This window comes from Carex rostrata, chromosome 24 (genome assembly GCF_964058835.1).
Source record: "Carex rostrata chromosome 24, lpCarRost1.2, whole genome shotgun sequence".
Classification (NCBI taxonomy): Eukaryota; Viridiplantae; Streptophyta; class Magnoliopsida; order Poales; family Cyperaceae; genus Carex; species Carex rostrata.
Genome location: NC_135941.1, coordinates 1593714 through 1618755, shown reverse-complemented (window position 1 = coordinate 1618755; position 25042 = coordinate 1593714). Strand labels below are relative to the sequence as shown.

The following is a 25042-nucleotide window of genomic DNA, read 5'->3' as shown; positions in this document are numbered from 1 at the left end:
AGTGATGATATCACAAAAGTACGTCATCTAAGTAAGTGTTTTCCTTATTAATTAGGATGTGTTGTATAAATTATTTTGTTTTATTAATTACTGCCTCTCATTTTGGGATTAAACTGTGTTAATTGAATGTTCAACATTAAAAGGGAGATCTCAATAAATGAAAATGCTTATGTCTCCAGGAGCTAAACATTTTCATCGGTAGCCTCACAGAAATAGTTAATATAGCTATAAAATAATATTAACTGTATCAATGAAACATTTTCAAGGGTATAGTAGCCAAGTATTTCTGTGGGCCTAATATAAATATAATAACCAAAACATTTCCAAGGGTAGCTCATGGAAATAATATGTGTTACAACTTCCAAAACATTTCCAAGGGCATGGGGTCAACAATTTCCAAGAGCCATCAATAAAAAATAGTATTTTATTTGTTTGGCGGGTCATGACTCATCCAAAAGTATTTCTGAGGGCAGACATGAGACATTTCCAAAGGTGGACAACAGAGTTTTTCCATCGGCAACAATTTCCGTCGGCCTACCGATGGAAATTTTAAGTGTGTCAGAAGTGCGTCAGAAAACACCATTTTATTTCTGAGGGCCTCTCTTACCCTTAGAAAAAGTTAAACTTACCTTCAGAAAAAGTGAAGATTCTAGTAGTGCAATGCAGAGTGCAATGAGTAGTCCCGCTCCGTTTCTGAATACTCCACTACAGCCATGGTCAACCGAATTGTTTGACTGTGCCCACGATATCGAGAATGGTAAGTCATTAAATTTGATGCTAATTAATTAGATCACAGATAACTATTCAGAAAAAAAAAAAGTAATGGATTGTTACAAAGCGTATAATATGTTCTTAGAGTTTTATATATCGTGATGATATTGTTTTTGTATGTATAGCTGTCATAACAGCCTTCTTCCCGTGTGTTACGTTTGGCCAGATTGCAGAGATCACCGACCAGGGGATGTCAAGTAAGTTAAAAGTCAAATTGTGTTTCTATATCTATCAGGTACCTATCTATGCTTATTAATTAAACTCACGCGCGCGCGGTTATTGGATTTGAATTTTGACACACAGCTTGTACGGGTGCTGGACTCATATACGGGCTCCTCCTTTATTTCACCCGGATTGCATTGGGTCTACTCTTGGATGTTTCGCACGAGGATGAGAGCACAATACTCTTTGCCTGAGGATCCATGCCATGACTGTCTTGTTAGCGCCTTCTGTGATGCTTGTGCACTATGTCAAGAGTACCGTGAACTCCAGAACCGCGGTTTCAACATGCAACTTGGTTCTCTTTCTATATCCTTTGTGTTAAAAACAAGAAATAAATATTTTTATTAGAAAATTCAGAGTTCTAAATTGGGATGTAAATATGTATCGTGCCGTGATTAGCCATGCAATGACGTAGGTCACGTGTCGTTCCATACTGTGATTAAGTCAGATTTTTACGTACCGTGTCATAATCAAATTTGAAAGTACGGTTACGGCACTTGAATATATGTCGTTAGTCTTGCATGACCACATTACGTGCTGTGATCAGACCAGTTAGCGTGTCATACTTTGCAGTGCCAATTTTCAGATGGATCATAGCACGAGACACATTAGTCACGGACTGGCATGTATGCCGTGACGGAACTGTGCTGTGCAGTGACGTATCCGGTCACGTGACTTTTTACATCCCGAATTCTGAATGCTAATGTTAATTAGACATGGTTTTATTAATTGAAAGTGATCCATTGAATTCGGCCAATTGATTTTTGTGGCTTTTAATTGTGGCAGGATGGGTAGGCAATGTGCAACTGCAGGCACAGAAGCAGGCTGTAGCAGGTGTACCCCCTCCAGTTCAAGGCATGACTCGGTGAATATTATCTCTTACAAAATGGTGCAAATGAAAAACTTCTGCAATTAACGCTGTTGTTCATCTTGGCTCAGTGAAGGAATTAATTATAATTAATGAGAAATGTAAACAAATAATTATTAAAAGAAAGAAAAAAAAAAAGCTTGAAGTAGGGGTGTCAATGGCACCCTTTTATCCGTTTACCCGACCCGTACCGTATTCGATAAGACGGGTATGGGTAAGATTTTTTTTTCGTAAACTTATCGGGTACGGGTACGGGTAAAGATTTTTTTTCGTTATCAAAACGGATAAGGGTACGGGTAGAGCCTATTTCGTACCCGTTACCCGATCGGGTAATTATATAAAAAAATTGTATATATTATATATCTTAATGAGCATTGAATTACTATCCCTCTCCAACAGTCCAACTGGCAACTACTCTTAATCTTAGAAAATAAAATTTATTAAATTTTTTAAGTTGAACAATTGACCATTTATGTAACTGTGTTAAACATAATCACCGTTAAAGTACTTGAACAATTGACCATCTTGCTTTTATTTGCATACCTGATTTTTTTAATTAAAGAACAGAGATATTTTTTTTAAAAAATTTGTGTTTTGATAAAAATCAATATAGTTAGAATTAATTTTCATATTAGTAGTGTGATTATATATGTGACAAATAAATGTGTCTTAGTGTTTTATTTAATAAATAATAAAAATAATTATTATACAAGTATTAACCGTTATTTACCTGCTACCGTTTCGTTATCCGACAACTATAACGGGTAAGGGTAGGGTACGGGTAAGGCAATTTGTAACGGGTAAGGGTAGGGTACGGGTAAGGATAATTTGTGACGGGTACGGGTATGAAAATGCTTCCACCCGACCCTTACCGTACCCGTTGACACCCCTAGCTTGAAGATTGTTCTGCTTTATTAATTTTTTATTTTACAATAGAATTTACTTATTTTTTTATTGATTCTCCTTTTATCTCAAAGGAGAAAAATCAAATATCTCCCCGAAGCAGAGTGGTGTAAGATGTGACTGGTCTCATTTTTCATTGATTTTCAATTGATTAAATGTTTTGTCCTTTACCATAATCTGACAAGAATTTTTGTTATCCTCTGTCATATTGGTGCAAATTAAATTAATAATTAGTTCTTAGCTCATGGGATTCTAATTAATAGATATAATAAATTCATATTCCAAGCCGTTAAGTCCTACTAAAAAAAAAAAAAAAATATGATGAATTCATATTCATGACCAGGTGAAAACCGCGTGAACCAGCCTGATTTTAAAACAGGGTAACACAGGATCAGACCAATAAAGATTGACTTTATTTTCTAACATGATATATTTTAAGTAGGAACAGGAGGAAGACCTACTATCCTTATTAATGAAATATAAAGAGGGTTTACACTTTACAAGTGGAAAATTTTGTCGTTTATACAAAAAATACAAGTAATAAAAAAAATTCTAAATAGTAATTTTTCAGATTAAAAATTGTTGTTGTTTTAGGAGTCATTCCACAGCAAGTGCGGCGAATGGGCAGTGTGATGCTTTGTTATTTGATAGTGTTTAGTGTGTTGATGTATGTTTTCTAAACCTTTTGAATTTAGCTAACGTTAGATAGGATTGGTAGTAACAACAGCGAATTTATATCAGGTACCTACCAGTGGTTTGGTACTTCAAAAAGTTATTATGCTTCAATAAAACAGTTGGGTGTTCTCTACTTTAAAAAAAAAAAGAAAAAAAAGAATGGCGGAGTGAGGCTATGGTACTATGCACAACGCAAATCGGTCCGTACTATAGATTATTTATTTTATTTTTTTCAAATTTCAAATAATCGATATTTATTATTTAACATGATCTCCATATGAAAATATACTTATATATTAAATTTAAAATCTTTTAAAAAGATTACTATTTTTTATAAGTAGAAAATTACTTGATGTAAAAAGGTACTCCATCTTGCTTTCTGTCCATTTATTTTTAAAATTACATGATCTAAAAAGATTACTATTCTTTTTTAAATCAACTCAATTTGGAATAACTAATTTTTAATTATACTAAAAAGGTACTCCATCTTGCTTTCTGTCCATTTATTTTCTCAATTTAGTGCTAAAATTTCAAATTTAGTTAATTTAAACATGTTCGCTCTAGTCAATTATTCATATTTATCTCTTAACTGAATCCATAGACTTACGGCTGATCTATTTATGATTTAGACGATGTTTAGTCCGTGATAATAAAATAATTGATAAAAAGTTCAAAAGTAACTATAAATTGTTTTCATAATAGGTCTAAGGTGTTCATTAGTTGTTTCGGTTTAATTCAATTTAAAATTTGCTCGACCAAATTTTTATTCGGTTTGCATAAATATTAAACCAAACTGACTAAATAATATTGCAATTTGCAACACTAACACAATATATACAAATATTCCTATTCATTTGATTTGTTGGGTTTATTTAATTTTTAATTGTCAAAACCGAAATGTAAACTATCAAAATTTTAAATCGGATAAACCAAACAATCAAATCATCTTATCCAAAATAAATTTATACTTCATAAAAAAAAAATTCCTAACTGCTTACCAATTTACATCATGTATGTCTTAATCCTTTCGACTTACTTTTCTATCCTTATTTGGCTTGAACCTTGAATGGACAACTCTGTTGATCTGATGCTATTATTCTCATTTAAAGAACGATGTTTAACTAATTATCAACTAATTTGTGTTTTCTATCCTTATGTGTTTAGCATTTATTCATGTTCAGCATTGATTAAATGCAACATTTTATAAAAATTATCTTATTTTAAAAATATTTTTAATAAGTACTTTTTTTAAATAAAGTTTGAAAATTAATTTAATAATTGTAACAGTATTGTAATTACTTCAGTTTTATCTTGAAAAAATTATAATAGTAAGTATCTAAGAATAATATATTATTATATTTTTTGAGGAAAAAATATGGGTTATACTAGTGAAGGAAATTAGTCAAGTCGTTATCGGTCACGTCACGTGTGTTGATTACGTAACTTGACTATATGCATGACGTGACTGTCCTCCACCATCTTAGTCACATCAAGTCAGTCGCACAAATTGATTAGGTCAAGTCACGTGACACGTTACGTGACTAATTTTTTAAACATTATTTCTTAATTATAATTATTTTGTAACAGTTTCTTATTTTTTTTATACATTTTGTTATTTTTTTTAACTAAGTTAAACTTAAAAGCAATAACTAAATGCAATTAGTCACATCAGCGTGATCACATATGGCGTGACTATTCGCATAACGCGATTGTTATTTACTATTTTAGTCATGTTACGTTACATAAAAATAAATTTTGGTCATGTGACGTCGTGATGTGACATGACCAAATCATAGTTACAAAATTTGTAACAACATGTTACAGGAGATGGATTTTGCTCAAAACAGTTGAATTTTAGTTCAAAAGTAAAAGTAAAAGTAAAAGTTGAGCTATAGGTTTGTGTTGCAGTTCTTGTTGGCTTGTTTGTTGTCTTTGATGCCCTTGCCATTTCAGTTATTGTGTCTCCTTTATTTTAAGAATATTATATTGAAAAAAATCTGATCCTTTCAAAAATTAAATAAATTACTTCAAAAAAAACTAAAAATTAAATAAAAGCTCGTCACTAGGAAAATTCGGGTGTGACTTTGGATATCGTTGTTCTCACGCTTGATACGTTATAGGGGTTGCTAATTTCCATTGCAAATTTGCTCTCTTTTGCTGAAAATTTTCTCTTTGACCTTGTTCATTTTTTAAGGATGTACCTTTATTTCTCTATAATAGGCTTATATATGTTTGCCCTCCTATGTCCTCAAGTACCACCAAAAATAAGCAAAAATATATTCTATCTAAAAAATAAGAGAGAGGAAAAGGATCTCTTCTCTTCCCTTTCATATCTCTAAATTCAAAGAAGCAATGTACCACGGTGCACCAAAACCATACTACCCTCCACCCGGCCAACAAATGCCAGCAGATCAAACTTACTCGCCGTCGGCTCCACCAAAGCCTCCACAGCAGTACTATGGGGCCCAGTATCAGTATGCACAGCCCAGCCAACAAGTGCCTTGGCAACAGTATGCACAGCCCGGCCGACAAATGCCGTATCAACAACAGCCTGCTCAACCAATGCCGTATCAGTACTACCCGCAAAACACAGCCCCGCAATACAATCCAATTGTTGCACCACCAATTCAACCTTCAAATCCACACATGAATATGCCACTTCGCCAGTGGTCCAGTGAGTTGTTCGACTGTGCGCAGGATCCGGAGAACTGTAAGTTTCATCTATTTTACTTTTAATTACCTTTCTTTTGAGGGATGATTTGTAACAAATTTTGTAATTATTGGTGAATTTCTAGGTCTGATAACTGCGTGCTGTCCATGTATTACCTTTGGCCAGATTGCGGAGATCACAGACCGTGGGATGACACGTAAGTTAAAATCAAGTATGTGTTTTAGCTATTGAGCTTGCTCTCATTATAATGGTTGTTGAATGTTGTGTCTGTCACAGCTTGCGCGACAAGCGGACTCATATATGCATTCCTTTTGTATTTTACGGGATGCCACTGGTTGTACTCGTTTATGTATCGTCAGAAATTGAGAGCACAATATTCTCTGGCCGAGGACCCGTGCCACGATTGCCTTGTTCATGCCTTCTGTGACCCATGCGCCTTATGTCAGGAGTACCGTGAACTCAAGAACCGTGGTTTCAACATGGGAGTTGGTATTCAATCTCTCTCACTCACTATGAATCTTCTAAAATCTATATAAAAATAAATAAAAAATCTTCCCTTTAGGTATATAGTTTATAATATTTACCCAAGGATTAAATGAATTTTATGGTGTACACTGAATGCTGATAACTAGAGATGCTTTTGATTTTGGCGCCTATCCAATTCTGAAAACTGAAACTTACTGGTATCTAATCAACTGTTGCAGGATGGACTCAAAATATGCAAATGCAAGCACAATTGGCAGCAGCACCAGGTGTACCACCTTCTGTCCAAACCATGAAAAAATAAATGCAGTTTCCTTGTACAACTAAAATATGAACGATAATGTTGTTATTCATTTGATCATTTAATTAAGATATATGTTAATATGTGTCAAAGATCTTGTAATACCTGGTTTTAAGTTTTTATTTATTTTTTGTCCTACATATGTTATTAGTTATATTTGATTGCTGCTTTTTCTGCTTTCGTATTACTTTAATTAAATCATATAAGCAAATGGCCTAAATAACTTTATCTACCAAAAGTGGTTGCGTTAATCAATAAACGATACGCTCAAACAAAGTTTGGTAAGGCAACCTTCTGGTACATGCACAAAGTCTCCACGAAATTCTTTTCTTCACCAACTTATTATGCATATTATGGATCTAGTTGTACTATGCATTCATATCTATATTTTTAAAGTTCAAACAGTTGTCCCAAATCGTTTAACATGATCATCATATGAAAATGTACTTTGAAACCAAATTTTACTTAAAATTAAGAATGTTTTTGACAATTTTTTAGATAGATAGAAAACCATTGCTTTTTGGATGATGTAGGAATTTTCAAATCAAGTAAATTTCATATGAAGACCTTGTTGAATGGCTCAAATTGACTCTTTGCGCGTTGGCCACTATTACCAAACACCTTACTCCAGAAATATATTACCAAGGTTTCAGTTTTTGATGTCTAACACGAAAGAAATGATATTACTTGTGCATACAAATTGCTTTGTCTGAACGAATTGCCAAACATGAGAAAGGACTACTGTTATCTTTGCATCTGCAAATTTACAAGTAAATTTCTGTCTTGCAACAGATTAGTAAAAGAATTAATTTAAAGGGGGAGGAAACTTTATAAATTCACATAAAACAACTTTGATTTACAACAACCTTACACATTTCACATAAGACCCAAACTCAAGGGAGAAATCCATATCACTTCAAGAAATGACTGAAAGAAGATGACAACATACACAAATTGATTTTTTTGAAAAAATAACCTCAGCATAATTATTCTCAGATCATCAGTGAGTAAATAATGTTGTCAGTCATGGCATGGCGGTGTAGCTTAGTACTCCATGGAGAAAGCCCCTTCACAATACCTGAAAACAAATATCAAACAATCAGCCCTATTTGATAAGCCTCACTCTTTTGATTATGTGATTAATATTTTTGTTTTCAAAGTCCAAAAGTTGATCTGAACTGTGCAACATGATTTTCATATGAAAATTTACTTGCAAACTAAATTTTATATATATTACACTTTTTTGCTATTTTTTTAGATAGCTAGAAATCATTACTTTTTTAGTGGTCTAGAATCTTTAGATCAAGTGATTTTCTAATTATTTAAAACAAAATAAAATTAAAATAAAAAATGTGTAAAATATGATTTCCTAATATGTGTCATGCATAGTATTGAAGACCCACTCTAATCAAAATAGACAAATTTGAAGTAGTAACTGAAATATAAAGCACCTGTTGCTAAACTTTTCGACAGCATCTGTTGCATAAAGAAGAGTCTCATTTGCCTTCTCCAAAACCATGTACAATTCTTTTCCTCTTGTAACCTTTGCAATCACCCATGCATTGTTTTTGGCACGGATGCACACTTCAAGCTCCTTTTCTTGATTGGGATTATCCCTGTGCCATCTCCACTTCTCTATATCCACCTCTTCTCTCAGCTTATTCAGATATAGCAGTGACTCCTGCACAAACACCTCTGATATTACACAAAAACATAATTAATGTAGAGTGAGGCTATGGTTTTATATGCATATTACACAGCGACCTGTATGGACTCATATCTTCGTTTTTAAAGCCAAACGGTTGATCTGAACTGTTCAACATGATATTCATGTCAAAATCCACAGGTAGATCGAATTTTACATTTTTTGTAGAATTTTTTTTGCTATTTCTGTAGAAAGGTAGAAAATCACTTGATTTGAAAATTCTGGACCATTCAAAAACAGTGGTTTTCTACCTATCTAAATAAATAGTAAAAAAATTCTAAAAATTCTGAAATTTGGTCCACACGTACATTTTCATATGGAGATCATGTCTAACAATTCAGATTGACTGTTTAAATTCTGAAAATACAGATATGGATCCATGGAACGGGTCAATCCGTAATATGCATATTACCATAGCCTCACTCATTAATGTATATATTACAACAAAGGGTGTTCTGGGTAATTCCCATACCTTTGTTAGAGTTGTGACCTTGCCCGTTGGAGTCGCTCTAGACACACTCCTGTCTCTGTCTATGAGAAGGTACCGGTACCCACTTACATGATATGCATTCTCTCCTCCCCAACCTCTCGATAGTTTCTGCTCTACAACTGTAACTCTCTGTGCTACCTGTACAAACATTCTCTATATTATTAAAAACATAATCCCAAAGGACCAAATAAAAAACATACATGAAACAACAGAAAAAATAAAAAGACCAACATTTTCAAGAAATTCCTTCTTCACTTGAACAAACTCCTGCTCGCCATTAGCCAGAGAAGAAACTGGTACCAGCATCACAACTGTTATGCCCTTTTGCTGGTACACACAAAGGTACTTGCACTCTTCCATTTGCTGGTTCCACACAACAGGTGTTGATTCACCACCTGAAAAATTGGGTACCAAAAAGCCATCTTTCCCTTTAGACCATTTGTCGCGTTGTAGCAGCCTTGGGATGGAGCTTCTTTGGCCGTTTTGCCCCAAGGAAGAGGCATCAAGAGATCTGCTCTGATGCTCGTTTAACAAGGTTAAGTTTGAAAGATTAGGTGTTGAGTTGCCTTTTCGTAAATATGACCAAGAACTGGTGCTAGATGATAAAGCGTGCGGGGTCAATCTCAGAGTGGCGTAAGAGAATAAATTGGTGGTCTCGTCCTATACAAAAAAAATATTCTAGTTATAGATTATGTGCATTAATAATGGTAAATACATTAGGCATATAAACATGTATCAGATAAAAAAGAAACATACAGGAGGAAGTGTTGTTGACACCAAAAGATCTTGAAATAAGATGATTGAATCGCATCCGTTACAACAAAAACTAATAGCAGTAATCAGAGACTGCATCACATGAGAAATTAAATGTCACACTCTTGAGTATGTTATGCATATAGGTATTTTTTTTTCTTGAACCTACAATGTTGTAACAATATTTACCTGTACTTCAATTGCAACTTCTCGTGAGACAGTTAACATTTGCACTGTACCTCTCTCTTTTAAGCTATCACGAAATGAAGGCATCTGCACCTTCTTACCCAATTGAAAATCTACAAGCAAGACAAGGCATAATAAGCGTCCACCATAAATTCACATATAACCTAAGAAGCATATTTAAAGGCTCACCAGACAAATAATCGGTGATAAATGAGTGGAGGTGGCTACGTGCAAGTTCACCACTTGGCTGCTTGTCAAGTAGGGCATAAATTGACCTGTAAAACATCTTAAAAAGAGCATGCACCTCTTTGAGTACCCCTTGTAATGATTCACATCTCCAAACCGGCTCGTCATCTTTGCTTTTCTCTACTACCTGACAAACAAGAATTGATTTTTGGAAAGTCATGGATCAATCTTTTTTATATGAATGAAAGGAGGCATATTAAGGGGGTAAGGAAACAACGGTACAGACCAAGACCATCCATATATCAGGTTCAGCCTCGTAAAATACATGTGAGTGTTTCTCAGCCTCTATAACTTCACACGCCGCTTCTGGAGAGAAGATTCTGACCATTAGAAAAATTACAAGGGTAAAACACGTATTCTTGAAAATGCTATTTAAACCGAAATAGAGTTATTCTGCAAAACAGTAACTGAGCAAGTTTCCAAAATATCTATTGTGATAGGCAACTTGCTGGTATTTCTTGTGATTTACAGCACCTTGTCTGATAATTAGGAATGCAAAATCCCATTTAATAGCATCAGACGACGACTATTACTGCTATATAATTGCATCTTTTACAACTAGAACCATTCCCTTCTTGTACCAGCATCAAGTTTGAACTGGCACAGGCATTCTTGATTTTATTTTTAACCATATATGTATCTTTTATTCTTGATGTAGAAGTGCAACACTATAACATACTATATCTTTTTTTAAGGAAAGTTGGTGGTCTTCGTCACCATTAAATATTCATAAAGGACATTTTGAATATGCAACCTCCCACGCAGAGCAATTGTTTTAACCACTAGACCAAAGACTGGTTCTTATGCTACAACATATTCTATTTGGTCCAATAAAATTTGTTTCCTGGCATAAATTGGCCTTTCGCGTCCGTCCCGTGGAGACTACCAGCAGTTTCTAAAATCAAGTTTTTCGTATGGACCATCCTTTGAAATAGACTGTTTGACTTGAACCAATCTAGCCAAAAGGAACTGGCATCATGGTACAACATGTTGCCTCTGTTCCGGTACAATGTTAGAGACCTGAGAGCACCTGTTCCTAACATGCCCCTTGTTCCAAAGGGTATGGACACGCCTAATATGCTACCGGCTCCCACCCCCAACAACTAGACAACATATCACAATAACTCTGTGACCTACTGCAAGACCAACAGTCACTAGCACTGATACATGCAGCAGCAGGCTTCTGAAAATCTGGAAGGAGAGTAACAGGCGTATATTTCAAGGGGTGCTGGAGTGTCTGAGATATGTCTTGTATGATGAAAGACATTTAGGATTTAGGATTTAGGACCAAGTGAAATTTTGTGTACTTGGAGCTATCTCCTTTAACCCTTTTTGGTACCTTGAAAATTTTGGTTAATGAAATATAGCCAGCAATCATTGCTACTTAAAAAAAAAAATTCCTTAATGGGTCCTAGCCTCACCCACATAATAGTTAATTACACAATGAGGATATACAGGGTTAGGTTAAGCAGACCTGAAACTGAAATTTCATAAATTCTAGTGAAATTGAGCTTGATCGGACAATTCCAGGAGATGGTTGTATCTAATTTAGCTAAATAAAATTATTACCTTGTAAAAGTAATGATTCCTTCACAGAGACCAATGAGCGATAGTTGAGTGAGAAAGGGGCAGTCAGAGGGGTAGAAGAAGAGAATTTTGTCAAGCTCTTGACCTTCTTGCTGTCCCCTTCTCAGGTCAAATACGCACAACTGCAACTGCATCGCATCACTCCCCGCCGCCATTGATGAAACTCCCATCTACGCAATTTAAATAAACCAAAAATTTAAACTAATTGTATCAATTTAATCCAATTGAGGCATACAACCACCTAAGAGAGGGAGGGAGAGAGAGAGTGCCGATTTATCTTGTTTGTTATTAGTGATTCGAATCCTAGCGCAGTACCGTCATCACATAAGAGAAGAGAAGAGAAGAGAGAGAGATGGAGAGGTATGTTGACGGGAGGTTGGCTAATCAGTAATTAATGATAGTAATTTCTCTTCCGAGTTCACAGGGTTAATATTTTAACAGAGTAGTTTTGGCTACATGCAATGCACAAAAAATATGCAGTTCTCTTTTGATTCTATAGCCTGTGCGCTACATGAAGAAAAGATTGCTCTGTTAAAATCTTTACCCAGTTCAGAGTTGCCTTTTCCGATCGGAATTTGCATCCTCTGAGATATCTCATATTGTGCGTGACTTATTGAAAAATCTCAACCGTTAAAATACGTTCTGCACGAATCTCAAGCTCAAATAATACTCCCCCTGCCCCATCCCCGAATTGGAACCGGACACGTCGGTCACGCAAAATATGAGATCCCCTCGAGTTACTCAAATTTTGAGTTTACATTCACTCCGTCCGATCAGAATCCAGACTAATCCGATCCGAGGAGGAATTCATGAAGACAGTTTAAAATTCGTGTCAAATCAGATCGAACAGTCTGCGTCTAAGCTCAATATTTGGAGTGATGAATATGAATTAATTGGTCATTGGTTCACATTGATTTTAACTGGGTTTTAGTGGGCTAGGATTGGAGCCCGAAATTACTCTAACAGACATGTACAATTTTATTTGGGCCTCTCAATCAAAGCTAAGGAGGCTAGGACTAAATCATGAGGCCCAAATAAAAAATCCAAAGGAGTTTATTAATCAGATCGGATTCGACCAACGAATGGGTATTATCTCTGATCAGTTGAAATGAGGGCGGTCGATAAACATTTCATCAAATTTGATCCAATATTTTAATGCTTGATTAAAGTTAATTAAGTACACATGAATCTTGATGAAGACAGGAGCGGACCAATAAATTAAGTACACATCAATCTCTATCAAAATTGATCTAATATTGTAATCTTGTTAAACTAGTCAAGTGCCCGTTGCAAATTGCAACGGAACCGCGGACTGACAGGAAAAAGAGCATCGGGATAGGAGAAAAAGAAAAAAGAAAAAAGAAAATGCATTTTCTGCCATTTTTTTTTTTTGATGTTCGAAATGAGTGCGTTTCCTCTGAGATATCTCAACTTTTGCGTGACCGACGTATCCGGTGCCTATTCGGTGATAGCGCAGGGGCTGTATTATTTGTGCTTTGAGATTCATGTAGAACGTATTTAAACGGTTGGGATTTTCCATAAAGTCACGCAAAGTTTGAGATATCTCAGAGGATACGAATTCGTTTGAAATGTCCGTAGGCCTAATGCGTTTTCTGCATCGGTAAAAGAAAAAGGGGAGGGAAAAAGTGTCACACCCCAAATCCACCGGGGGTCTGACAGCCTGCCGCGTGTATAAATCAATCGTCACATATACACGCAAGGCAGTGGATCTTTTATATGCATTACCAATATCCTCATTCGCTGCGTCCGAGTAACAAACCTGAAAATAATCGGGAGGGTGGGGGTGAGAATAAATTCTCAGTGCGAAATTTGCCACAGTTTAGATTATTGGACTTGCAATCAAACTCTATATTCAAAAATGAAACCCAAACAATAACAGTTCAAACAGATATATATATTTATAATCATAAATAACAGAATGCCAATGCACGACAACAGTTAAATCAACCTGCAACACAGTTTACGGAATTTCCAAGATGAATTTCAAACACAACATATATTTTGGCTTAACTCGATTCATAACTCAGTTCATTAGGGCTTGTAGCAATTACAGATGTTCTTTCGAGCTGAACCTTTATCAAACCCACATCTGTAGGGTTACTGACACCTACAGATGGCCAACCGCTGGACCCTTTATCTGACACCCATCTGCAATCGCTTGGCTTAACATTTTATTAGGGTCTGGTTTGAATCATATAAAGAAAATCCTCTCTGGAATCATTCCAATAGTCGTAATATTCAATTGACATTTCAAATGCATTAACACGTAGGAGAATGCCACCGAGCCATAGACGTTACACATGTCACCCACGATTTCCAATCACATCTCATAACATAAATCACCCTCCCTCGTCCCAACCGGTACTGGGAATATCGAGGGCCGTTCACCTAAGGCCATTTAGGATCCTGGGAATCCAAGTCAGCATACAGCCCGACTTGGCAAATTAATTGGATCCAAGTGCTTAACTTCGTAAATCCATTCACACACATATCAATTCCACTCGTGGTGACTTTAAATCAAAATCAGATCACAATAGATCGACATAACCTATAACCATACCAGTATGCAAATCATTCAATTCAGATCAATTCGAGTTTAATTTGATTGGGCTATGCAAATGCTCTACGCAATTCAGGGATGCAATCAATGATATTCAACATGACAAACGAAAACACAGTTTAATTCCTGAAAATAAAGTATCAAACAAGTCCAAGAATCCCGCACCTTATTATGACGAGCGTACCGCTTAATCTAAGGATCGAGCGTCTCGAATTGCCTCACAACGTCTTGCTCGACCGAGCCTACGCCTATATTACACGTATACTTGGTTTAATTCGGTTACATCATTAAAAGTTAAATTTCAAAAGCCGTCATTTAATTCGTCAATTCTTTTATATCTTTCGGCTCATTTATAATCATTTAATTCACGTCCAAATTCCAAATTTACATATACACATCATGTCATATTCAAATCAATTTATAGGCCCATTTATACAATTCAACTCAAGGCCTACTACAAATACTTCAATTCAAGCCCATGTCACAACAATTTATTTCAAAGGCCCATAACAAAATTATACATATGCATAGCCGGCCTACATCTCAAAATAAATCACATCACGCAATTTGGTCCATTTATTCCTAACAATCACATAAGGCATTTTAATTATTTTATTCCAATTCAATTTAATTAAAGACCCATAATTTAGTAAAGGTTTAAGCCCCTAATTAACAATTCACCATTTACTCAAAGTTCATTTATAACATTTCAATTTCAGTCCTCTTTACAATTATTTAAATTCACATATGGCTCAAATTATAATACTTCACATGCATGGCCGGCCATAGCCTCAAACAATTTACATCTTACAAATTGGTCCCTTATATTTATACAACTCACATAGGCCTTATATTTTTATAATTCATACCCCTTATTTTTATAAAAATTCCCAAGGCTTGTATTTTGCACAAAACAACCTTCAATTTAATTTATTTACATTTTTGGGTCCATGTCAAGTCAAGGACTGGTACACACACAAAATCAGCACCATTTACCGGGAAAATCAACAACCCGAGCAAAGGTGTAATTAATTTTAATTCCCTTTACAAAATCCTAAATACAATTTCCTTTAATTCATACAATCACTATGGTCATATATTTTACAATTCCGACCATTAATAAAAATCATTTTGCAATATAACCCCTTATACTTAATTTATTCGAGCAATTCGATCGAGTCGGGAAAATCAACAACCCGTACTCGAAATTAACAATTTCACATCCTACGACATTATTCAATTCATCAAAACACAAATCAAGAATTTTAGAAATTAACCGAAAGAGAAAATGTCGAAAGAAATTGACCGGGTCCGAGGGTTTCGCCTCGCCTCGCGGCCACCTCACTCGAACACTAGAATTCACCCTAGCCGCACCAAGGCAGCACCAAGACACCACCAGAACAGCACCAAGCCGAGCACTGAGGCAGCACCACCTCAACCCTAGTTTCTAGGGTTTCATGAGAGAACGGGGGGGGGGGGGGGCAGAAACCGAGAGAGAGAGAGAGAGCGGCTGTGGCTCTCATGGGCAGAGAGGAAGAGAGGAGAGATCAGAGACGGGTCCGGTGGGGTTCGCCGGCGACGGGAGGGGGCGGAGCCCCTGTCCCTTTTCTTTCTTTGGCGCAACAGAGAGGAAAAAAAAAGGGGGGGCTGGGGTGTGTCACGGACAGGGATGGAGAGGAGAGAAAGAGGGAAAGGTTTTATTAATTGGACTGCTTTAAGATTCGTGCTGAACATATCTAAACGGCTTGAGATTTTCCAAAAAGTCGCGCAAATATGAGATATCTCTGAATTAATTGGAGGGTGGACCCGAACTCAAAATTTGATTTGGTTAATTCAAAATTCCAAGAATTCAATTCAAGCTTTGAGATTTGTGTTACTTAAAATCGAACGGTTAACATACTGTTTTATTTGAATGGTTAATATATTTTATAGTTAATAATTTGTCACGTAGCAAATTCATAATCAGATTCAAATTTTTGAGTCAACGCAACTTTTAGTATGCATAAATTTTATTAATGAATTTCATTTACTTCTAATTAATATCCTCACAATTATTTAAGTTTCAAATCTTATGTCTTGTTTATATATGTTCATAATTTCTAAACAAATAGTAAATATCAAATCTTTAGAATTTCGTGAATAATTACACAATTATTATTGGTTCCATAAATTGTTTTACTTCTAACTCCTAAAATTCGAATGTACATTATTCATAGTTCGTTTATATTTCGAAATTTTAGTTTCATTTTAGTCGGTCAGAAAATTTCTGAACGATCGTTAAGTTAATTAAACTTTTTAATTTAAGCAAATTGATCGATTTATCAATTTAATCAAGTTTTAAAATTTCTGAATGTAACAAAAAGTAGATTAAATGATACAATTTTAATGTGTCTTTTTATGTGGTGAGTATATGGATAACTAAATTTAGATTTCTACATGTTTGATAACATGAAGCAGATGTATAAAATCGATATTTTTAATTAAAAACTGAGATTGAAATATGCTTTTGATGAGTGGATGAGATCTATTTAATGAAGGGCTCAGATTTTGTCTGGGTGAATAGATGCTTGGGAACCAAAATTTTCAACGTGGTATTATAGTAGTACTGATACTGATTTAGCATTAAAATCAAAATAATTTTTTTAAATTATAATTGATAATTAGAATTATAAGTTAGAGCATTATAAATTACAAGTTATAGCGTTAGAAAGTATAAGATAAAGCATTGTTTTTTTATTGAGTATCTAGTTAGTTAATAGTTTAAATCTGATTCAAAAAAAAATTTCCTTTCGTCAAAAAAATCTTGAATCCGCCCCTCAATGAAGATCGGTCGCCCCCCACACACACTCCCTGATCAGTTAACATGATATTTCTGTTAAAATCCAGACTATGCGATCAAAATCAAAATCAAAATCAATTCAGTTTGAAGTAAGATATAACGGCCGGGCTATTTAATATTTTATATTCACGTAGATTCTAATGGGAATCTAAACAAAAATATTTACGTTTGGTGATATGAATTTAAGGGGTATATACTGGCTACAATTAATGCATCTGAGAGTGTGGTTGTGAATTGAAAGTTGAGACCCGATAGTGGTAATTAATAACTAGGAAAAGTTCAAGTCAAAGGAGTTTATTTAATCTGATCGGAATCGATCAACGAACGGGTCTAATGTCTATTTAAGAATGTTATTGTTGGAATATTAACTAACATTCCATGTGCTCTTCAACTTTTATTACCTGACATTTCAATTTAATTTTATGTTATGATCCTTATTTTTACTAAAAAAATATATATAGAGAGAGAGAATTGAACTACAGTGAATTGCGAAGTAAGAGTCTTCCGGTTAACACATTTAAGGAGTTATTTCATAATACTCCTCAAAAATCTCGAAATTACATATTTCCCTCCTCTAAAATTCATAATATCATATTTATTCTTCTATATATATTTCAAAAACTCACAAATTTATCTTATTTATTAACTTTTTCTAGTAAAACTCATTTTAAATTTATAAAGTATTCATTTTACTCTTTATTAAAAAATAAAAATATATAACTTGTTTAATAAAAATATATACTTTGGACGTTTTTGAGAGGCATAGAAGAAATTTCCCATAAATTAAAATGCTGAGGAACAAATATGAAAATCAACAGCAATTGAAGCCTTGAAGGGCATAAGAAATTAATAAGTCAATGGACTCGCGCGGTCATTAGGAAATTACCCGTTAGCTTCCCAGACAAACTACTGACCACTTATTTTGTAGGTAAGAGACAGTGACACAAAACAAAACGACATAGACGTGCATAATCCAATGAAAATTCTTTGCAAACTGGAGAATTTGTCATCAAAGCTTGCTTCAGCACATGGGACAATTTAATACCCCTTCAACATTTTGGGTGGAGACTGGGGACGCGTTAGGGCTGCTAATGAGTTGAGCTAGCTCGCGAATTAATGAGTTAAATGGCTGGATATTTTATAACGAATCAGACTCGAAACTGAAAAAGACCTAACTCGACTCGGCTCAGCTCATGCACGTAAACACTTGGCTCGATTCGGCTCGGCTCGCGAGCCAGCTAATATTACATGTTGAAAATATGATCATCTAATTATTTTAAAGAAATGATCGAAGTGAGATAGAGATATTCTACTGACTTTAAATTACATGTTGAATAACTTTGATTATTTTTTTCAAATTTCTTTAAAGATTGATTATTTGAAGAAGAAAAAAATGATCATTTCTTTAAAATAATTTCAAAATACCGGCTCATGTTACATGTTGAAAAACTTTGAAATTTGAAAATAAGTTTCTTTAAAAATAATTTGGAAAAACAAAAAAAATGATCATTTTTCTCAAATTTCTTTAAAAATAATTTGAAAAAATTTTGAAATTTGAAAAAATTTAAAATATGAAAAAAAAATGAAATTTGAAATTTGAAACGAAAGAAATGATCATTTTTTTCAAAGATATTGTTATTATATAGGCGAGCTACTCGAAAGCAAACTGATTCTATGTCGAATTGCAAAAATAAATTTAATTAATTTAATTTATAATAAATTATTTAGAAGGTCAGCTAGAAAAATTTACCATGTCCTAATTTGTTAATTATATAATGGTTAGAGGTGATAGACCAACACAACTATCATTATCGTCAATAAATATAACAATATATTTTATAATAGGTGAATTCATCTGTTTGATTCAAAGTATTTCACATCAAATCCACTGTGATTTTAAGAACTGCTTTCAAATTTGGGCTTAATTTAAATTTGATGAAGAAGTTATGGCATCACTATTTCAAGTATGGTAGCTAGCAATCATAAAGATTACAAATACGCCATAAGATGTGAAAGAATACTGTCTCAAAAAAAGATGTGAAAGAATATATCAGCAGCTTTAATTTTAATATAATATTGTTAAGTAGGTGAAAATATCAACTAAATATATGAGTCAGCTCGCGAGCTCACGAGCCGAACCAAGTCGATTCAAGTGTTTACATGAACTGAGTTTTTTCTTTCAAAATCAAGCCTAGTTACGAGCCAAATCATTATGCTTCACTCATTAAGCCGAACTGAGTTTGAGCGGAACCTTAATCATTAGCAGCCCTAGGACGCGTATATCCTCTTCCTTGCTTCTATATAAATTTTTCATATCCTTATTTTCTTCTATCTATCTATCTCAAGTCTTTTTTTAGCTTGCACTTGAGAAACCATCACAAGGCACAAAAAGAGCCTTAACTCAGTAAGTGCTATGTATCCCCCAAAGCAGGAGACCTATCCGAACCAGCCAATTGTGCCTCCGGTGATTGGCGCTCCAATTTATCCGGCATCAATGCAGAATGTGACTCGTCAAGAATGGTCGAGCGGGTTATTTGGGTGTGGTGACTGCGGAACTTGTATGTAATTCTTGTGCTTACAATTCACTAATTTGTTCTATCAAATTGGTTTTATTGTCAGATGTCATACTAACAATAGTAGTGTATTTGAAGATTGGATGACATGCTGCTGCCCGTGCATTACTTTTGGCCGAATTGCCGAGATAGTCGACCAAGGAACGTCATGTAAGCTTAATTTCTCCTTTTGACCTTTGACAAAAATTAATTTCTCTTTGTAATATATAAGCATAACTTTATATAAATACTCATGAAGTTGTTGATTGTGTGACATGTAGCATGCGCTACAAGTGGAGCAATATACGCACTTATTGCATATTTAACGGGCTTTCAATGGATCTACTCATTTGCTTACCGTTCCAAATTAAGAGCGCAGTATTCTCTACCTGAGGACCCTTGCAACGATTGCCTTGTCCACTGCTGCTGCGAACCCTGTGCTCTACGTCAAGAGTATCGTGAACTCCAAAACCGTGGCTTTGACATGGCACTCGGTCGCTCTCTTTCTCTGACACACACACACACACACCAGTTATAATATATTGTTATGAAATAAATATATATTACATTAGTTTATATAGTAGTATGGCACTGGCAGTAGAGGCCATTTTGGGATAATACACTCTGATCTATTCTGCTTGATTGAATCCAAAATGGTTTCATATCTTCTTGGAGAGGTTGTATTATGCCTAATGCCAATTAAGCAAGTACAAACGGTAGCAGAGGGATTTTGGTGATACATTAGACACAAAATAGACCTCCAGTAAGTACAGCCCAGCCGTCTGATTATCAGATTTAATTTTGATCAATGGATGTGATGATGGATCCAAGAGTAAAGCTGGCATGTGCTATACGCAACAAAAGGGTTTGGTGAGCATAAGCTTCAAAATCTATTGTATTGGTTTCAAACGATGAATTTAAACTGTTAAAACCTATTTATTCCACAAGTGATGTGTGTGCATGCAAAATTTTAAATTTTTTTAATTCATTTAGTATGAAATCAAGAGGTCAAAATTGATAAAAAAATGAATGCATTGGAATAACTCATAAAACTTCATTTTTCATCATTTTTTTACCGCTTGTCTTTATACTAAATAAGTTCAAAATTTTCAAAATTTTACATCTACACGTATCACTCGTGAAGTATGTTGGTTTCAGCAATTTGAATTCATCGTTTGAAACCAATCCGATATATTTTGAAGTTATACTCAGCAAGCCCTTCGGTGAGCATAACACACACTAGCTTTGCTCTGGATCCAATAATCAAACATTCAACTCACTATTTCTCTCATTAGATTAGTATTAGGTTATATGGTTGTTTATTTTGTACCGTTTCCATATACAATTTTTACCATGCAATAAGTTTCACAGTTTCATAGGATGAAATTAGTTAAGATGCATGCTCACAATTAGGAAGGAAAAAAAAATGAAAGTAAATTCAAAAGTATAGCATGTTTCTCATGTTGACAACAAGCTTGTTTACTTAATGCAATCATGTGTGTTGATGTAGGATGGCAAGAAAACATGGCAAGAAGGCAGCCAGGCATGGCTATGACCGCGCCTCCCCCCGTACAACATGGCATGATGCAGTAGAAGTTTCCAGCTCTTATGCCGTAGAAGTGTCCCGCTCTTATGCCGATCAAATGATGCAGTAGAAGTGCCCCGCTCTTATGCCGCTCTTATGTCTATTTTAAATTGATGATCTTATTTGTAAAATGAGATTGTTAATTTGTCTCTTCTATTATATTTTATTCTGTTTGGAGTGTGTGTGTTCTGTACTTTAATTCCAGTTCCAGAAACTTTACTTGAACAATGAGCTTGTTAATTACTTGAAGAAACCTTCTCTTTTGTATCTCTCTCTCTACTCTTAATCTTTGATGCTGTGTTCATAATGGAAACTGAAAACTAAAATAAAACATATATAATATAAAAAAAAAAAAAAAGCATTGTAACCAATTGCAGTATTAGGCTACGGTGCTATGCATATTTAGTGTCATATTGTGCTATGCATTTTTAAACTGTCAGAAAATATAATTATGATATTATATTTAGTGTCATATTGGATGATCTTGGAGATTAGTGCATGAAAATTCGCTGGATAAGAACTTAACAGAAATGGACGGAAATTTCAATTATTGGTAAAGAAGAAACTGGTCGCTAATCTGTGCGTGGGTTTAGTTCAGACTTTTTTTTCTTTCGGCCACCTTGCGTCCTTGCCCCCACCCCACACACGCACTCTGCTAACGGAGAGTCAAAACGTACGTTATTTTAATGTTTTCATCCAACGACTAAATTCTGCACGAATCTTGAAGTCCATCTGATAGCTGAAAATTGCATAGCACATAATGACACTATATATGCATAGCACCGTAGCCTAACTCTCTCTCTTTCTCTCTCTCTCTCTCTCTATATATATATAATGTGCTTGGCTACTCTACTTTTATAAGCATATGAGGACATATGTTTATAAGTCATTTTTGCATTTTGAATGTTCAAATGGTCGATATGATCCGTTAGATGTAATATCTATATTGAAAAGTGCTTGAAGACCAAATTTTACATTTTTTTTAATTTTTTTACTATTTATTAAACCACTTTGAAAATCATTGATCCAACGGTGGCTAAACGAAACAGTAAAATCAAAAGCCACCATTAGATCAGTGATTTTGAAAACAAAAACATGACTTATAAGCATATACCCTCATATGCTTATAAAAATAGAGTAGCTAACCTCTATATATAATATCATAATTATATATATTTACTAATATATCTAGTTCGGATATACTATATTAATAATGATACGTATTTTTTTTTTAACAAAAGTACGTGCCAATCTATTTATGGTGGGGCCATACATTTTAGGACCAAAGGATGGAATTTGGGACCGCGTTGACAAATTCAAGGTCCGACCTTTGGATTTAAAATAATATTCGGTCAGAGAATCATAAAAACAAAAAATCAATCAGAGAACACCAATCCTGATATCTTTAACTTGAGCAATAATGAATATACTTTTGCATAGAATAATTATAAATTTTGGTAGACAATATAATAACAAAGATCCTCTTTGTTTTACATTATTCTTTATATTATAGGAATTGACATACAAAAATGATAAACAAGGAAGATAGAAAGTATTCTAATGACGATCAAAATGCATCTTTTGTTGTATTCTCTTTAATTTTCATTTTTTTCAAAACAAAAAACTATCTCCTAACTAAAAGCGATTTGTGCAAGGAAGATAGAAGCTCTTATGCCGATGAATTGATATATATTTTTCTAGCAAGGAAAATTTCTATTTTAGATTGATGGTTTTATTTGTAAAATAAGTTTGCTGTTTATCTTTTCTATTATATATATTTCTATTTGATTATGTTTGGTGTGTTTGTGTTCTGTACATATCAGTTTCAGAAACTTGAACAATGAGCTTGTTTACTTGAGCTATGTCGATCGGATTAGGGGTCGGATCCCCTCAAGTAACTCAAATTTGAGTTTATATTCGGTCCGTCGGATCAGAATCTGGACTAATCCGGTCTGAGGTGGAAGGCATGAAGACACTATAATATTCGTGTCAAATCAGCTCGGACGGTCTGGGTCTAACTCAATATTTGGGGTTACGAATCCGAATTCACCGGAAAAGATAGCAATCGTAACATTTTTAACTGTTCTTTGGTTGACAACTTCACATTGATTTTAACTGGGTTTTAGTGGGCTAGGATTGGAGCCCGAAATTACTCTAACACACATGTACAATTTTATTTGGGCCTCTCAATCAAAGCTAAGGAGGCTAGGACTAAATCATGAGGCCGAAATAAAAAATCCAAAGGAGTTCATTAATCGGATCGGATTCCACCAACGAATGGGTATTCTCTCTGATCAGTTGAAATGGGGGCGGTCCATAAACATCATATCAAATTTGATTCAATATTTTAATGTTTGATTAAATTCGTTCAATCTGTATCAAAGGTTTGAGAGAGCAATTTTAAAATTTGCGTTAATTAAGTACACATGAATCTTGAGTTGTAGTAGTGATTTATTGGTCTCGATCGACTTTGTCTCTTGTGAATTTTTTTTTTGCCCCCTCTGAATATTTAATTTGTAATTAGATTAAATTTTGTGTTAAAATCAAAATATATTTTTTGAATTATGATTGGTAATTAGAATTATAAGTTAAAACATCAGAAATTACAAGTTATAGTTTTAGAAAGTATAAGTCAAAGTATTTTTTTTTATCGAGTACCCTGTTAATTAATGATTTAAATCTGATTTAATATTTTTTTTGCCTTTTATGACGAAAATCTTGAATCAACCCCTGAATGAAGATCGGTCGCTCCCCATACGCGCTCCCTGATCAGTTAACATGATATTTCTGTTAAAATTCAGACTATCCGATCAAAATCAAAATCAATTCAGTTTGAAGTAAAACGTACCGGGCTATTTAATAATTTATATTCACGTAGAATGTGGTTGTTGGAATATTAATTAACATCTAATGTGCTCTTCAACTTTTATTTCTTGACATTTCAATTTTTAAAATATACCTCTTGATGATCATTATTTTTTACTAAGAAAATATAGAGAGAGATGGGTTACAGTGAGGTATGAAGTAAGAGTCTTTCGGTTAAAACATTTAAGGGACTATTTCATAATACTCCTCAAAAACCTTGAAATTACATATCCCCCCAAATTAATAATATCATATTTATCCTTTTACATTTCAGAAACTCACAAATTTACTTGATTTATTACTTTTTCTACTAACAGTCGTTTTAAATTCATAAAGTATCCATTTTACTCTTTATTAAAAAAAATAAATAATGTAACTTGTTAAATAAAAATATGTAATTGGAGGTTTTTGAGAGACATACAAGAAATTTCTCATAAATTAAAATGCTGAAGGAGAAATATGAAAATCAACAGCAATTGAAGGGCATATAAGAAATTAATAAGTCAATGGAATCGGTCATTAGGAAATTACCAGTTAGCTTCCCAAACAAACTATTGACACTTAATTTTGTAGGTAAGATAGTGACAGAAAACAAAACGACATAGACTTGGATAATCCAATGAAAATTATTTGCAAACTGGAGAATTTGTCATCAAAGCGTGCTTCACATGGGTCAATTTAATACCCCTTCAACATTTTGTGTGGAGACTGGGGACGCGTATATCCCCTTCCTTGCTTCTATATAAGTTGCTCCAACAA

At 34.2% G+C, this 25042-nt stretch overlaps 2 protein-coding genes and 1 pseudogene across 4 annotated transcripts; 2 read left to right on the top strand and 1 right to left on the bottom strand.

Moving 5' to 3' along the window:
• Positions 1-660: 660 nt before the first annotated feature.
• Positions 661-6953, top strand: LOC144576012 (uncharacterized; annotated as a pseudogene). Its single transcript, XR_013518578.1, has 8 exons — positions 661-757; positions 897-968; positions 1075-1288; positions 1780-1858; positions 5734-6149; positions 6235-6306; positions 6387-6599; positions 6815-6953. The product of XR_013518578.1 is annotated as an uncharacterized LOC144576012 (transcript).
• A 750-nt stretch (positions 6954-7703) lies between these two features.
• On the bottom strand, positions 7704-12227 carry LOC144575421 (vacuolar fusion CCZ1-like protein (DUF1712)). Of its 2 annotated transcripts, none has more exons than XR_013518442.1 (9): positions 11844-12227; positions 10501-10594; positions 10218-10401; positions 10032-10141; positions 9846-9935; positions 9321-9749; positions 9072-9227; positions 8346-8589; positions 7704-7972 (listed from the first exon to the last, which is right to left on the bottom strand). XR_013518442.1 is itself a non-coding variant. In XM_078325560.1 (9 exons), the coding sequence occupies exons 1-9, from the start codon at positions 12029-12031 to the stop codon at positions 7939-7941; spliced, it is 1515 nt and encodes a 504-aa protein (XP_078181686.1). In that variant the 5' UTR covers positions 12032-12227; the 3' UTR covers positions 7704-7938. The 2 variants fall into 2 exon arrangements, 1 of the variants encoding a protein (XP_078181686.1); XM_078325560.1 differs by having other exon boundaries at positions 8346-8575.
• A 7361-nt stretch (positions 12228-19588) lies between these two features.
• Positions 19589-21682, top strand: LOC144575439 (cell number regulator 10-like). The gene is made up of 4 exons (XM_078325588.1): positions 19589-19839; positions 19933-20004; positions 20115-20327; positions 21344-21682. Exons 1-4 carry the CDS (start codon positions 19695-19697, stop codon positions 21424-21426), a joined length of 513 nt encoding a protein of 170 aa, XP_078181714.1. The 5' UTR covers positions 19589-19694; the 3' UTR covers positions 21427-21682.
• Positions 21683-25042: the final 3360 nt, after the last annotated feature.